The sequence below is a fragment of the Barbus barbus genome (assembly GCF_936440315.1).
Source record: "Barbus barbus genome assembly, chromosome: 49".
In the NCBI taxonomy this organism is placed as follows: Eukaryota; Metazoa; Chordata; class Actinopteri; order Cypriniformes; family Cyprinidae; genus Barbus; species Barbus barbus.
Genome location: NC_136727.1, coordinates 6,929,454 through 6,943,206, shown reverse-complemented (window position 1 = coordinate 6,943,206; position 13,753 = coordinate 6,929,454). Strand labels below are relative to the sequence as shown.

General features: G+C 34.5%; 1 protein-coding gene across 1 annotated transcript in view; it reads right to left on the bottom strand.

The window, feature by feature from the left end:
* Positions 1–432: 432 nt before the first annotated feature.
* Positions 433–13,753, bottom strand: part of LOC306867370 (SH3 domain-binding protein 4-A-like) — a 38,995-nt gene continuing 25,674 nt past the window's right edge. The window contains exons 4-5 of the mRNA XM_079412981.1: positions 2,371–2,559; positions 433–2,271 (exon numbers count right to left, since the gene is read on the bottom strand). Coding sequence (XP_079269107.1) covers positions 2,047–2,271; positions 2,371–2,559 — 414 coding nt within the window. The 3' untranslated portion in view covers positions 433–2,046. The remainder of the gene's footprint in view (positions 2,272–2,370; positions 2,560–13,753) is intronic.

Genomic DNA, 13,753 nt, shown 5'->3' with positions numbered 1-13,753 from the left:
AAGCTTGCACAGTAACTAGAGGATTAGCGATTCTAAAATTGTAAACATCACTATGTAAGCCTGTTTCTGCCACGAGTAAAAATAAATAAATTACATTTGAGAAATGAGAAAAACTTTAAAATAAAAAAGTTACATTGTGATGTCACAATTGTGAGAAATTAAGTAGCATTTTTGAACAGCTGCAGTAATGAGAAATAAAGTCCTAATTGTGAGATAGCAGCAAAAACACAAATTGATCTCGCTATTGTGAGAAATAGTCGAAAGAACAGGAAATGAAGCCACAACTTGAGATATAAAGTCAAAATTATGAGAAATTACAGGAAAATAATGTCCCATTTGTGTGATAGTTGCAATAACGCAAACTGATACTGCAACTTCGAGATATACGGTCACAATTATGAGAAATAGTCGCAATGACAGCAAACGAAGTTGCAATTTTGAAAACATTTTGTATTCATAAACAACAATTACAGTAATGACAAAGTGTGAATTGTGAGGCAGATGCAATAACGCCAAAATGACATTGCAATTGTGACATCGCAATCATAGTTTCAATAACAAGAAATAGTCACAATTGTCAGATATAAAGTTGCACTTTTGAGAAAGTTGCAATAAGAATAGAGTGATAACTTGAAATTAATTCACAATTGTGAGACAAATAGTCGGAAATACATTTACATTTATGCATTTAGCAGACGCTTTTATCCAAAGCGACTTACATTGCATTCAAGTTACAGTTTTTTTTTTTTTTTTTACATTTTATCAGCTCTTGCTTTCCCTGGGAATCGAACCCATGACCTTGGCGTTGCTAGCGCCACGCTCTACTATTTGAGCTACAGGAAAGCCTCAAAGCCTACAGGAAATAGTCAAAATAAAGACAGAAATGACGAATCTAACAACGTTCTTGACATTTACAGCTGCTTTATTGAATCCATGGGAACAACATGGGACAGCAGGTTTAATTTGTTTTCTTGCTAAACATTTGGCTGCAACTAAGACTAACAAACAAACAGATACTCTCAAAGAGCTAACAATAAAACAAGTTTTGAATGTGACAGAACTCTATAATCACAGAATATATATTTTAAATACATACATTCACTTTTTCCCTACATGCTGTTCAAAACAGCACACAATCTCCTTGACATGTACAGAAAAAGAAATGATTATTATTCAAAACCAAAAAAAAAAAAAAAAACTGTAAAAGAACAAGTCTAAAAGTGGAAAAAACTGTAGGTACAAAAAAATACAAATAAAATCATGCTATGATCTGTTCATTTATTCATCTGACTGCATTTGTTTTTACTTGACAAAAACACTGAATAAATGACTCACAATTGAAACTAAAGAACACTGCAATTTAATTCCTAGTACAAGGTGCGATATCTGGTCACACAAATGCAAACTTTACAAATTTTGCAAAAGCTTGAAGGGATAAAACACATGGGCCATAGTCTGAATTTACCATCTCATTAACAAGCCATATGTTCTTCCCTCTCATGTAACCAGTTTGTAGTGTTTCGTGTTTCTAGTAATCCATTTTCTTGTGCAAAGCAACTGAAGCGACAGATCAGTGGAATAAAATCACAAATGTGGAAGGCTCGAGTGTTTGGCAACGAAATACAGAACATCCAGACCAAGACGAACATGGGTAAATGTGACGTCACAAAATAGACCTTCATTTTCAGTAATGAACAAAGATGTAATTTTTTTCTTTTCTGAAAAAAACTCTTCTTGAAAAACACCAAAGTGATCGTAAAAATTTCCTTTGTGCCATCTGGTATAAAAAATATAGATATCGCAATGAAGAAAACCGATAAAAATGCCTTCGGAAATCTCGAAAAATAGCTACACTTAAAACACTCTGTGTTTTGGCTTTATTGGCTTTCCGCATGCCCTTATATGGACGTGGGCGGGTACAGGAAGTCCTCACGGCTATTTGATTGAGGTAAACTCACAGCTGACGGTGATGTAGAAAAGTGTACATCCGTTAAAATTTCAGTACAGTCTGAGGTGATGTTGAAACTGAATTGTAAGGAGGTGGAGCTAAATTGCGAAGTCATCCTGAGGGGTGGGGCTAAAGGCGGAGCTTCGAAGCAAGTCGAGGCAATTGACGAGGATAAGCGTGCCAGTGAGGTGTTTCCAGCGTTTGGTGATTGGATTCTTCATCCGGTCCAGACCCATGTGTAGTTCATGGATGACGTCGCGGTAACTGTCGCCAATCTGAGCGGCCCACGTCAACAGGAAGTCGTAGGCTGGTTTCCACATGGCCTAAAATGGAGATCAGATAAATGGAGATTATATCATCTCATCGAATTCACGAATGTGTACTGTACTCTTCTATACTGAAAGGAGGTTTTGTGTCCTCACCTCACTGTCCACCATCCCGGTTTTGTCTCTGTGTGGAGCCTCGTAGGCCTCCATTTGTTGCTTGGATACGTGGGCGAGTTTTTCGGCGAGTTCCCTCCAGCGAGGCGCCACTTCCACTGCCGTCGTCAGCAACACAAAGTCCATTATGAGTCGGGCCACCAATCCCTGACAATTGATCTTCAAAAGAGCCTAAGTAAGAGACAGAAAGATGAACATTTTTAAAGCATACAAGAATAACAAGAAACACCAAAAATGTACATTTACTGGAAGAAAATGTCAACATTATTAGCTTCACACAAAGGTTGAGATACTGCACAGCAATTTCACAAAAATGTTAAGTCACACTTGACCTTAAACGTTTGTCTTTTAATTTATATTTCACAAGGAATACCATTAACATTACTGCTGCCCTCTGGCCCTGCATAAAATGTTCATTACATCTCATAATGACACCAGTAAATAGATTCATTAGAATCTTTTTTAGAAGAAAATTTCTAGCACCATAATACACAATAACATATTGACACAAATAGGCCTGATGGGTTATTTACCATGTAATTGAATTTCTATATAACGTGAAGCTATGTTTACATATATGCCAGACTTGCCAATCATAGTTTTTTTTCTTCATATAATAAACACACAGTTTAAGATCAGTGAGATTTCTCATATATGTTCACAAGGGCTGCATTTATTTAATCAAAAATAAAATAAATAAAATCAGTAATAAAAACAATAAAATCAGTAATACTGTAAAATAGTATTACAACTTAAAATAACTGTTTTCTATTTTATTATATTTTAAAGTGTAACTTATTCTTGTGATGGTAAAGCTGAATTTTCAGCATCATTACTCAAGTCTTCATTCTTTATTCTAATCTGCTGATTTGCTGCTCAAGAAACATTCTGATTATTATTAATTTTGAAAACAGTTACTCTGTTTAAAATATTTCTGTGGAAACTGTGAAACTGGGGTTTTTTTCAGGATTTTGAGATAAAAAGTTCAAAATAAATATTTTCTAACATTATTCATTTATTTTGATCTGTCGCTTTTGATCAATTTAATGTATCCTCTATACTTAAAAAAATATTTACTGACCTCAATTTTAAACAGTATTACTTATATTTCTGTATAAATATTACATTTATTAATTTTAGAAATGTATTATAATATTTTATACTTTAAATATTTATAAACTTTTTCAGTATAATAAATATAATACACTAAGGACCGTATGTATTCATGCAAAGCAGCTTAAAATAATTAAGTTAAAAACAGCCAATAATAACATACACACACACACTCACATTCCTCCCAGCACACACACTATAGATTTAACCTTCCACAAGAGTGAAATCTGATTGATGCCAAGTCAAATGTGTTAATAAATAAATGTCCAGGTGTGGCAGGAGAACAACAATACATCCAGTCATGAAGCAAGAATGGATAAAGTACGTAAAAAAAAAAATGCAAGGTCAGGAATTTGCACTCTTTGCTCTGTGGCCTCCACAGATGAGTGACTGAACCCTTCAAAAGGACTCGACCGACCTGGTTTCCTGCCACACACACAAACACAGCCATGTTTGGAATGAGAAGGGACCCCAGGGGTCCAGCAGAATGGAGCGGTAATCCCCGTTCTCCTTCATGCTTGATGCTGAAGAAGGGAAGAGAGGAAAGAAAAGCATAACTAGAGCCGCGGGAGAACTTCAGCGAGATGATAAGATGTATACAATCACGAGAACAGCCTCCCTGTTGGGTAAATAAAGTTGATGACTTCCTTTTCATTGCATTATGAGATACTGTACACGTATAAGTGAGATGAGGGAGGTGGAAACTTCCGGATGAAGGGAGTATGACTTCAAAAGCGCAATAAAGCTGTGAGTTGACTTCAGATTAATTCCCCTGCAGCACTGAGGAATGTTTTGTTTAAGGAACGCATAAATATTCTTTACCGCAACTTCAGAAAGCTTCTGTAAATGACAGGTACTTTAGTCTGAGGAAAAAAGCCAAGATATATATATATAGATATAGATAGTTTATATTTATATTAATTGTGTTTTCTTTTGTTTTGGGAAGTGTTTGTGTGTCTTCTGTCCAGGAAGAAGCCTGATTGGTTCCTGCAGTCTAATTTGTGCCAGTCAGTCATCAGTCATCACTTCCTGCTTCAGCCTTGTGCTCTCTTACTGTGTTTGCTCTGTTTGACTTTGCCAGTTAGTTACAAACCATGTTAGTAAGACTGATAGTATCTTTGTGTGTTGTTGAGTTGAGTGTTCGCCTGTGAGAGATTGATTGTTGTTTGTTAGTTTGCTTTACCCATTTATTCGTAATACTGACTACCGCCTGCTCTTTGACTTTGATTCTGGATTGCCCCTGTTTTCACCCTGTTCGCTTACTATTGTAAATAATTGTATATGATAATATTCTGGGGGAGGTAGGGAGAACGACGCCTTTTATTGATTGTTTTTGGACAGTGAGTTAGCGAACTAGGGAATTTAGAGGTTCGAAAATTAGTTGGCTTTTGTTTGTTATTTTCACCCTAGGCGGGGCGTAACATGAAACTGGGGGCTCGTCCGGGATTTGAACCCGGGAGCTCTTGAGCTAGATGGGGTGAAACAATATAAAATGAAAACAATTAATTAAAATGCAATACATTTACACACATTAACCCTTTCACACGTGAGTTAAAAAATATTCTAGCTGAGCCCCCAGTGTGAGTTTTTTCAGGCAACCGTTATTTTACAATGTATAGCCTTATTATATATATAGCCTGTGGACACACCACAGCCACAATAGCGCTGTATGACACATTGATCACTTTTATTTAGTTTTTCCTTTTTTGATTATTAATATTCACAAACATACTCACTATATTATGAAATATCTGATATTCCGATTCAGAAATATGTGCAAGTAAATGTATTTGGTAGTTTAAATACTTTTATAATGACCATGTTAGTTGATCTATACCGGGTGATGGGCCCTGCCATGTTTGTTCGTGCTGAATCAGAGCTGTGGGATTTACAACATGTAAATTCATCCTCTCCTCCCAAAATAGCTCCGCACCAGCCAACGCCCGAAAGCAGATTTGAATTCAGCAGTTGATGACGTGACGCACTGAAAGTTCTAATCACACCGGTGTGATCGTACGCTCCAGGGACCAGACAAGACTGATCACACCGGTCTGATCGTACGCGTTAAAGGGTTAATATCTATTTTAATTTTAATTTAAAAAATAATTAAAATCATTATTTAAATAAAATTTAAATTAATATAATTATTTATTATTAAAATTGTGTGTATAAATTGTGTACACACACACTTACACACAACAATATATCTTTTTTAATAAAAAAAAAAAAAAATTTGATTAATTGTAATACAAATGTATTTGATTTTATATAGCTATAGGCACCCATATAAAACATAGATGCCTATATAAATAATTAAAATGCAATACACACTTATACATATATTTCTTCTCTTGTGATGGCAACTGCATATCTGCTGTGACAGTATCTGACACCACAGGATGCAAATATTCTTTTGTATGAATGCTGTAATGCTTTTCTGGAAAAGCAATTTCCATCTATTCCTTATTTCTCTGAGCTTTTCTAAATCTTTCTTTCAGCATGCTTTAATTTGATTGTGGGCCAATCCACGCCTGATCTTCCAGGCAAACGCCCTCGCTGTGTTCTCGGCCAAGAGAAGACTCTTGTTGAAAGCACCCAACAGGTCTGCTGATCCTGACATTTGGGATGAGATGGCAAAATGTCACAGTCATTAGAGGGAAAAATACGCTCAGTCGAACAGCCCTGGGTAATTTTCTTTCTTGCCAAATGGCTTTGTAATTTATTGTTGGAAGGCTCACCTCGCATAAATGTTTGCAAGAAATGTACAGCATTGCACTACTTCTAACAACATCCCAGCAAACCTTTAATCAATGACAGATGAGTCTTTTAAATAATTACTTGCAATGATTTCAAATATGCAATTGTATTGATGTAACCTCTACAACATATTGTAAACTTTTCTAAAAAGATTGCTTCAAATTTACAGACTGTATGTCATTTACTGTGACTGGGAGTCATTAACTGGGAATCAGAGTACATAGGCAACACACACTTTGTTTTGATTCACTAAAAATAACCGGCTCATTATCACGAGTCTTTCATTCAAGAATCAGTTAGACCAGTTGTTTTGTATGTTTATTTTTATTTTCTCAAATAAGGCCTGGTTCATAAGGAATAATTTGTTAGGGAATTTAACTACACCAGTCGCAATTTATGTCTTATATTCGCTAAAAAGAATCGCCTCAAAAGAGCCATTCCTTGAGGAATTGGAGTAGACCAGTGGCACGTATGAGGACAACATCGTTTACGCTATACTGTATGTTTTAATTCAAGATCTGGTTGAAAAGAATTATTAGTTTCGGAATAGTTGTGGTGTTTTCGATTCCTTTAAAATAAAAATAATCAGCTCATAGGACTTGATTTGCTAAAATAATTGGTTCATAAGAATAATTTGTTCAAAAATCAAACTACTCTGGTTATGATTTTGATTCACTAAAAAATCTGGATAATGAGAGGCATCTGTTTGGAAATCTGACTACATTGTTACATGCTTTAACTCACTAAAAAGATCTGGATCAAAAGAGGTAGATCCTGGTACAACAGTGGAAAAATAAGAACTGTTTTTACTACATCAGTTGCAATGTACTGTATATATTTGATTTGCTAAAAAGACTAATTTTATAAAAGTAATTTCTTCAGACTACACCGGTTGTGTGGTTTGTTTTTAGTCAAAAATAACAACTAGTAAAAATGTGTTGTTCGATACATTGCATGCTTTGACTAACTAAAAAGATCCGGATCAAAAGAGTCATTAGTTTGGGATTCAAACTACAGTAATGGCATGGTATGTTTTCGATTCGCTAAAGAAAAATTTTTTTTTTCTCAAGAATCAGAACACATCAGTCACACTGTATTTCTTTGATTTGCTAAAGCGATCCACCTAAAAAGAGCAATTCCTTGAGGAATTGTACAGCACTGCTTGTTTTAATTCATGAACTGGTTCGTAGTAATCATTTGTTCAGGAATACTGCCTCAACCGTTCTATAAAGAGCTGGACCACACAGGTTCGGATTTGTACAGTAATGTGAAGAACTGTAAGCGCTATTTATCACTTTCCCCTTGTCAAAGAGCAATTAATAGCAATTCCCTCTTCAAATGAGTCTCCAATTGTATTTTACTCAAAGTCAGAAAGAATTGGCTCTTAAATGGATGGCTTATTTACTGTTTGAATGCGTCTAGTCAGCCCAGGGCCAAGAATCTATTTCCAGAGATGGTTTGGTGAACTGGCGCTCTCTGAATAGACTTATATTTATGTATTCACTTCCTGAGCTTTTTCATCCTTGTAAGCCTTTTCGAAAACTCTATAAACAATGGGAACAACGTTTTAGTCTACAATGTTTGTGTTACTGGCAAGACCATAAAGAGTATCCACTAATAGAGTATTCAGAGCCAAAAGTCATCACATGAAAGCATAATTGATTGGATGTTTTGGTATGAAGACTTGGGAAAAATGAACATGAAAATTGAATTAGATGTCTGCTAAAGCATGAACGGCTACCTATCCATCTTTTTGATTAAAATCTGACTTGAAAAATGCAGAACATTGGCTCACCAGAATGCCTATCCAGATTCCTGATTCACAGGAATGTAAAATCCCAACCAGAGTGCGACTGGAATGTAACAAGAGCGTTTCGGCCGTATCCAATCGGACCAGAATACCTCCTGAATTACCTGGGTAATAAAGAAAATGATGAATCGTGAAGGAATGGGACCTCAGGCATGATCAGAATTCCGGAATTAGAACACAGAACATTCCAGAGGCCAGGGGGCCACCTGTTCGGAATGCAACTGCTTTAATGTGGCTAGAACGAACGATACTGTTTGGAATAGAGCAAATCTCGGAGCTCTATGTAAACTTAACCATCTGTGCAGGGTTACATCTGAATAAACTGCCTAGCAGCCACTACCACAGTGTTATCAAAGGCAAACAGCTCTCATAACATCAGACTTCAAATGCCAAGCTCATCAAGATGCTTCAATATACAAACGAGAAGATGATTGGATTCGGGATGGAGTCATTATGTAGGTAAATATCTGAGGTGAAATTCAAAGGTTCATAAATATAAAGAAATGAGAGCAAGAAAAAAAGAAAATCTGTATATACTTACAAAATAAAATTATAACATTATAGTATATGTATAAATTTACTTATTTTATTTAATAGTATGGGTATTGTATACACACAGAAAACTCCTATACTATGCACAAAGGGTGGGCGATATACTGGTAGAGATTTTCGACTATCGTCTCTATTGCGGTTACAAGTTCACATGATGTTGCTGTGCTACATAGTCACGAAAACTTATCGCTTGCACATGTTTTTAAGCATTGCGGTTTAAAAACAAGTGATTTTAAGCTGTTGAAATGCAATCAGCAGCAAAATAAAACTCATTTTGCGATATGCATGTGCTGTCAGGGAGGTGTGCACACGTGAAGATGGTGCTCATAGACCACAGGAGTATTGAACAGTTATTTTTGCCGCTTTAAAGGACTTGAACGGTAAAATAAACATACTTGTACGAGTCAAAATGTCCATCTTTGCAAATTTCCTTATAAACACAGTAATTTAGGTCTTAAGTGAAAGGAAACAGCTGAGAAAGAATACACATATGTAACAGTATATTTGATCTGGGCAGCTCTTAAAGTCACAGCAGTCTAATATTCCTGCTGTCTGTTATTTATGTTAATCAAACAACAAAAGAGAGAAAATCTCTCACTGCTCTCGACTAAATCACTTTTGAAACTTTAATAAGAAGAAATATATATTTAATTTACACAGTGAAGAATATGCATTTTATTTTTGACATTTCTACAATGTACGTAGCATTTCTTATTTGTTCTACTGTAGTTTTTTCCTATTGCTTGTTATTAAGTTTAAAAAGTGTATTGTTCTTATTTAATCACTGACTGATTACTCTGTGATTTTTTAATAGTACTAGTTTGTTGTGATATTTAAACTTGTGACAAGAATTATGAAATTTCTATGGTACCAATACCCATTTTCATTTTATTTAATCAGGGAGAATGCACATTAATAATACTTCAATATGTAAAATGCATCAGATTTAGCCAAACACTGGCTAATTTTCATCCGTAGTCCCTTTTGGCAGGTTGATGTTAAGGACAGGAAGAAAATATAAACAAAAAATATTAAAATACCAAATTAAGAACAAAAAGAAAATATGAGAGCAGAATAATTTTTTTTAATAAAATAAAATAAAAAAAATAACTAAGAATATTGAAATAAAATTACAGACTACTATACCATATCCATAAATCACTATAAATGATCAGAATTTTGATGGGTCGATAACCATATTTTCAACTTTTTTGAGAAACCACAGTGTCCTGTTAAATGTTTTAATTATTTCAGCTCTACTGGGAGTCTATTCCACTCATGTGTTCCTCTAAAAGCAAAAGATAATTGACTAAAGGTAGTTCTTCTTAATGGCACATTACAATCTCAGAATTTTATGTTGGCTCAACTTTTCTTTTCTTTTTTTCTTTTACAGTGTATTTACCACTTTCTTCACATGTTTTTAAAAGAAAGTTGAGAATCCAGTAATAATCCTTAATATTTCAATTCATGTACTCCCTCAAGTTTTTGTTCCTGGACAAATATATCTGCTTTCACATCATAATCTGGCCTTTTAGTAAAAAACATACAAACAGTTTTTCTGACATTAAGATGTAAACGTGAATTGATAAGCCATTGTGCAACTCATAGTGTCAGTCAATTTCTGTGCAGCCTGTTGTTGACTTTTTGCATGTACATACAACACAACATCATCCGCATACATTTGGCACATAACACCTGGAGGACATACATTTGGTAAATCATTTACATACATACAAAACAATAATGGGCCTAAAATAGAATCTTGCGGAACTCCAATATTATAATCCAAGTAATCTGATGTCGTATTTATAACCCGTACACACTGTTATATATTTTCTAAATAAGATTTAAACTACTCAGTTGAAAAATGTTAATTTAATAACCGAGAAAGTAAAATCTCACGATTTACAGTTTCAAAAGCTTTCTTAAAATCCAGGAATACAGCACCAACTACTCCTTTATCTATCAAAGATTTAACATTTTCCAACACAAAACAATTTGAATTGCATAGGATGAAGGGAAAAGGCACTATTTCCAAGATATGTGATTATTTGCTCCACTACCCATTTTTCAGCAACTTTGACATTACAGGGAGAATACTTATTGGTCTATAATTACTCATTTCTGTATAGCTTCCAGATTTATGAACCGGAGTAATTACTCCAAATTTCCATGCAGAGGGAAAAATTCCTTGTGTTATCGATAGATTGATAATCTGAGTTAGAGTTCCGGTAAATAATTCTTTATGTGTTTTTAAAAAAATAGTAAAGACCTTATTAAAACCAAAAATAACTATATATTGCGATGCATGTCGTTAACATGGAATACAATTACTCATCAATTCAGATTTTGGTCATATCACCCACCCCTACTATGCACTTACTACACATACTTAAACAAACGATTACCCATAATGCACTGATATGATAAAATCAATGTATATGACTGGATATGGAATAGCATACAACTATAATTTATTTCATAAAAAAATCTGTTTGCAATGACATTCTGCACACACTGGAAAGCTAAAATGCTCTACACCGCATGCAAAGTATGCTAGCATGCTAATCCAAACATATTTAGCCATGTTTGCTAACTCTAACTCGCTTTAAAACTCTCAAGGACTTGGCTGGACTTCTCACAGACTTGTTCTGTCAGATTTAATCACAAACTACATCTGATAAGAATCTCCAGTTTAGTTTCATGTATGAAAACACTGCGTCAATGACTGAAGTAGCCTTTAAGTTCTGAGCTAAACTTACTATAACGCAACAAACTGGTCCTCAGGGTTTCAGACCTGAAAGTGGCATTGAAACCAATTTCAGGTTTTACAGGAAGGTTCCAATCACCAAGAAAAACCCATTAAGGGTGTCGGAATAGCAGCTGAATGGTTGAGTATAAGAGACATGCTTTCAAATGGGATTGCCGCGCCGCTCGTTCTTGGCACAATATCGTCCACTTTCCCCGGAGACAACCTGACGGGAATGATAGACAGGTGAAATTGACCTGTGATCTTAGGAATGGTGGCATCTCGTTTTCTACAGTTTAGATGCCTGCTGTGGCTTCCTGCGTTTCGGTAGTTTAGCGAGAGATGGGAAGCAAAAAAGATAGAAGAAAGAAAAGAAACAGTAGGGGGGAAGCCAAGCTGATGAGTGGGAGGAAGACGAAAGATTTTCTTTCTTAGATGTAAAACTGCATAAAATGAACCCGCCAAGGATTTTCTATCTCTCTAGTGACAAGAATAATGAGCCGAGTTTTTATTTTCTAGTTGAAAGGCTTTTTTTCTTGTGCGGAAGAATGTATAATATCTGATTTGTTCTGCATTCTGGCCAACATATTACAGGAATAGTTCATCCAAAAAATTACAATTCATCACTTACTCACCCTTAATGTCCTTCTGTATAACTTACTTTCTTTTGTGGAGCACAAAAATCTTTTGTGGAGATATTTTTTTCTGCATAATAAAAGTAAATGGTGACCACAGCAGTCAAGCAAGATTTTAAAGGCAAGAACAGAAAAGGTATGAGATCATGTTTTAAATCTGATTCAAAATCTAATTCAAATAAGACAAAGTTTTGGGATTTTTGTTAGAGAAAATTAAGATTACCATTATGTCAGAATCCCAAATGTTGCCAATATTATAATCTGTAATGAATACATCTGAATGAAATTAGAAAAATGCCAAATTTTGAGCATTTTTAACAGTGATCCCAGATTTTGGATTGTATTTTCTACAGAAATTGAGTAACAATTTACAATAAAGTACCATACTTTAACATGAATTAAAAATAATTATTAAGCATTTATTATTCTCAGTTAATGTAGACTTCATCATTTACTAATATATTTATAAAAAGTTGTATCTGTTAAACATTAGTTAACAGACCCGAGCTAACATTACTTAATTAAATGTTATAATTTTATTAACTAACATTAACAAATATTCATACATACTGTAACAAAACAAATTGCTTTAAATAAAATTTACTAATTTACAATGAGCATTAACTAACATTAAATAATGGGACCTTATTGTAAAGAGTCATTAAAATCTTCATTACTTTAAAATTTTTAATAACTTTTTCATGTCTGGAAAAACTATTTAAAAGTCCCTGACATTTTCATGATAACACGAAAATATTTATACTGCAACTCAATCATTTCAAAATATAATCTTCCCATATTTGCAACTGACTCCCTCCCATTAACTTTCATTTCAGGGAGTGATGGGATGATATCTCAAACGTTCAATTACCAAGTGATCCATCACAGAATCTATCATGCTGTGGAAAATGAATAATAGCTGCTGGATTTATACTGGCCTCCCTTGGCATCCTCCCATCACCTGGTTTCCCCCATCATCAGATAGATTAGACCTGCCAAAATCCACCGCTGGCACCACAAGACACCAAATCAGACAGCCCTGACTGAGAGCTGTGAGGTAAACATGGCTTGTTGTCTGGAGGGTTAAGGAAATAAATTGACAGCAAATGTCTGCTGTCAGAACTCACTGTGCAGAGGGAAAAAGTAACTGTAGGAAATGAATGACCTCTGTCAACAAAACCGGCTTGATCTCAGCTGTGATATGTTATTTATTAAGGAAGGTCTTGATAACATTCTGATGAATTTTAGCACAAATTCCAATTGATTTCGATTAATTCATGCTGTGGTGCAGTTAGCATAAGTCAAAGTCTTGAAAAACGGTTCTGAAAAGGTTCCTTTGATGAATGCTAACTGGTAATGTTAACAAATTTGAGCCATGAGACTGAAACTTATTTGACGTAAGCAACTCAAGCTAGTATGCAAGTATTTTGACATACATTTAAATTTGCACAGATCTGAACATTAGTATCTAGCTAAAAAAGCAATCGCCTTCATAATATAACTTAGACAATTACACATTTCTATCATGCATCTAGCTAAAATCTAACAAAACTTCTAACATTTAACTAAATTTTCATTATTTCTTAAAAGTTTCTTAAAATAAATACATTTAACTAGATGCTAATCAAATCCTGCTAGAGATGTGTGTGTATACAGTATATCACAGAATTGAGTACACCCCTCACATTTTTGTAAATATTTTATTATATCTTTTCATGTGACAAAACTGAAGAAATTACACTTTGCTAC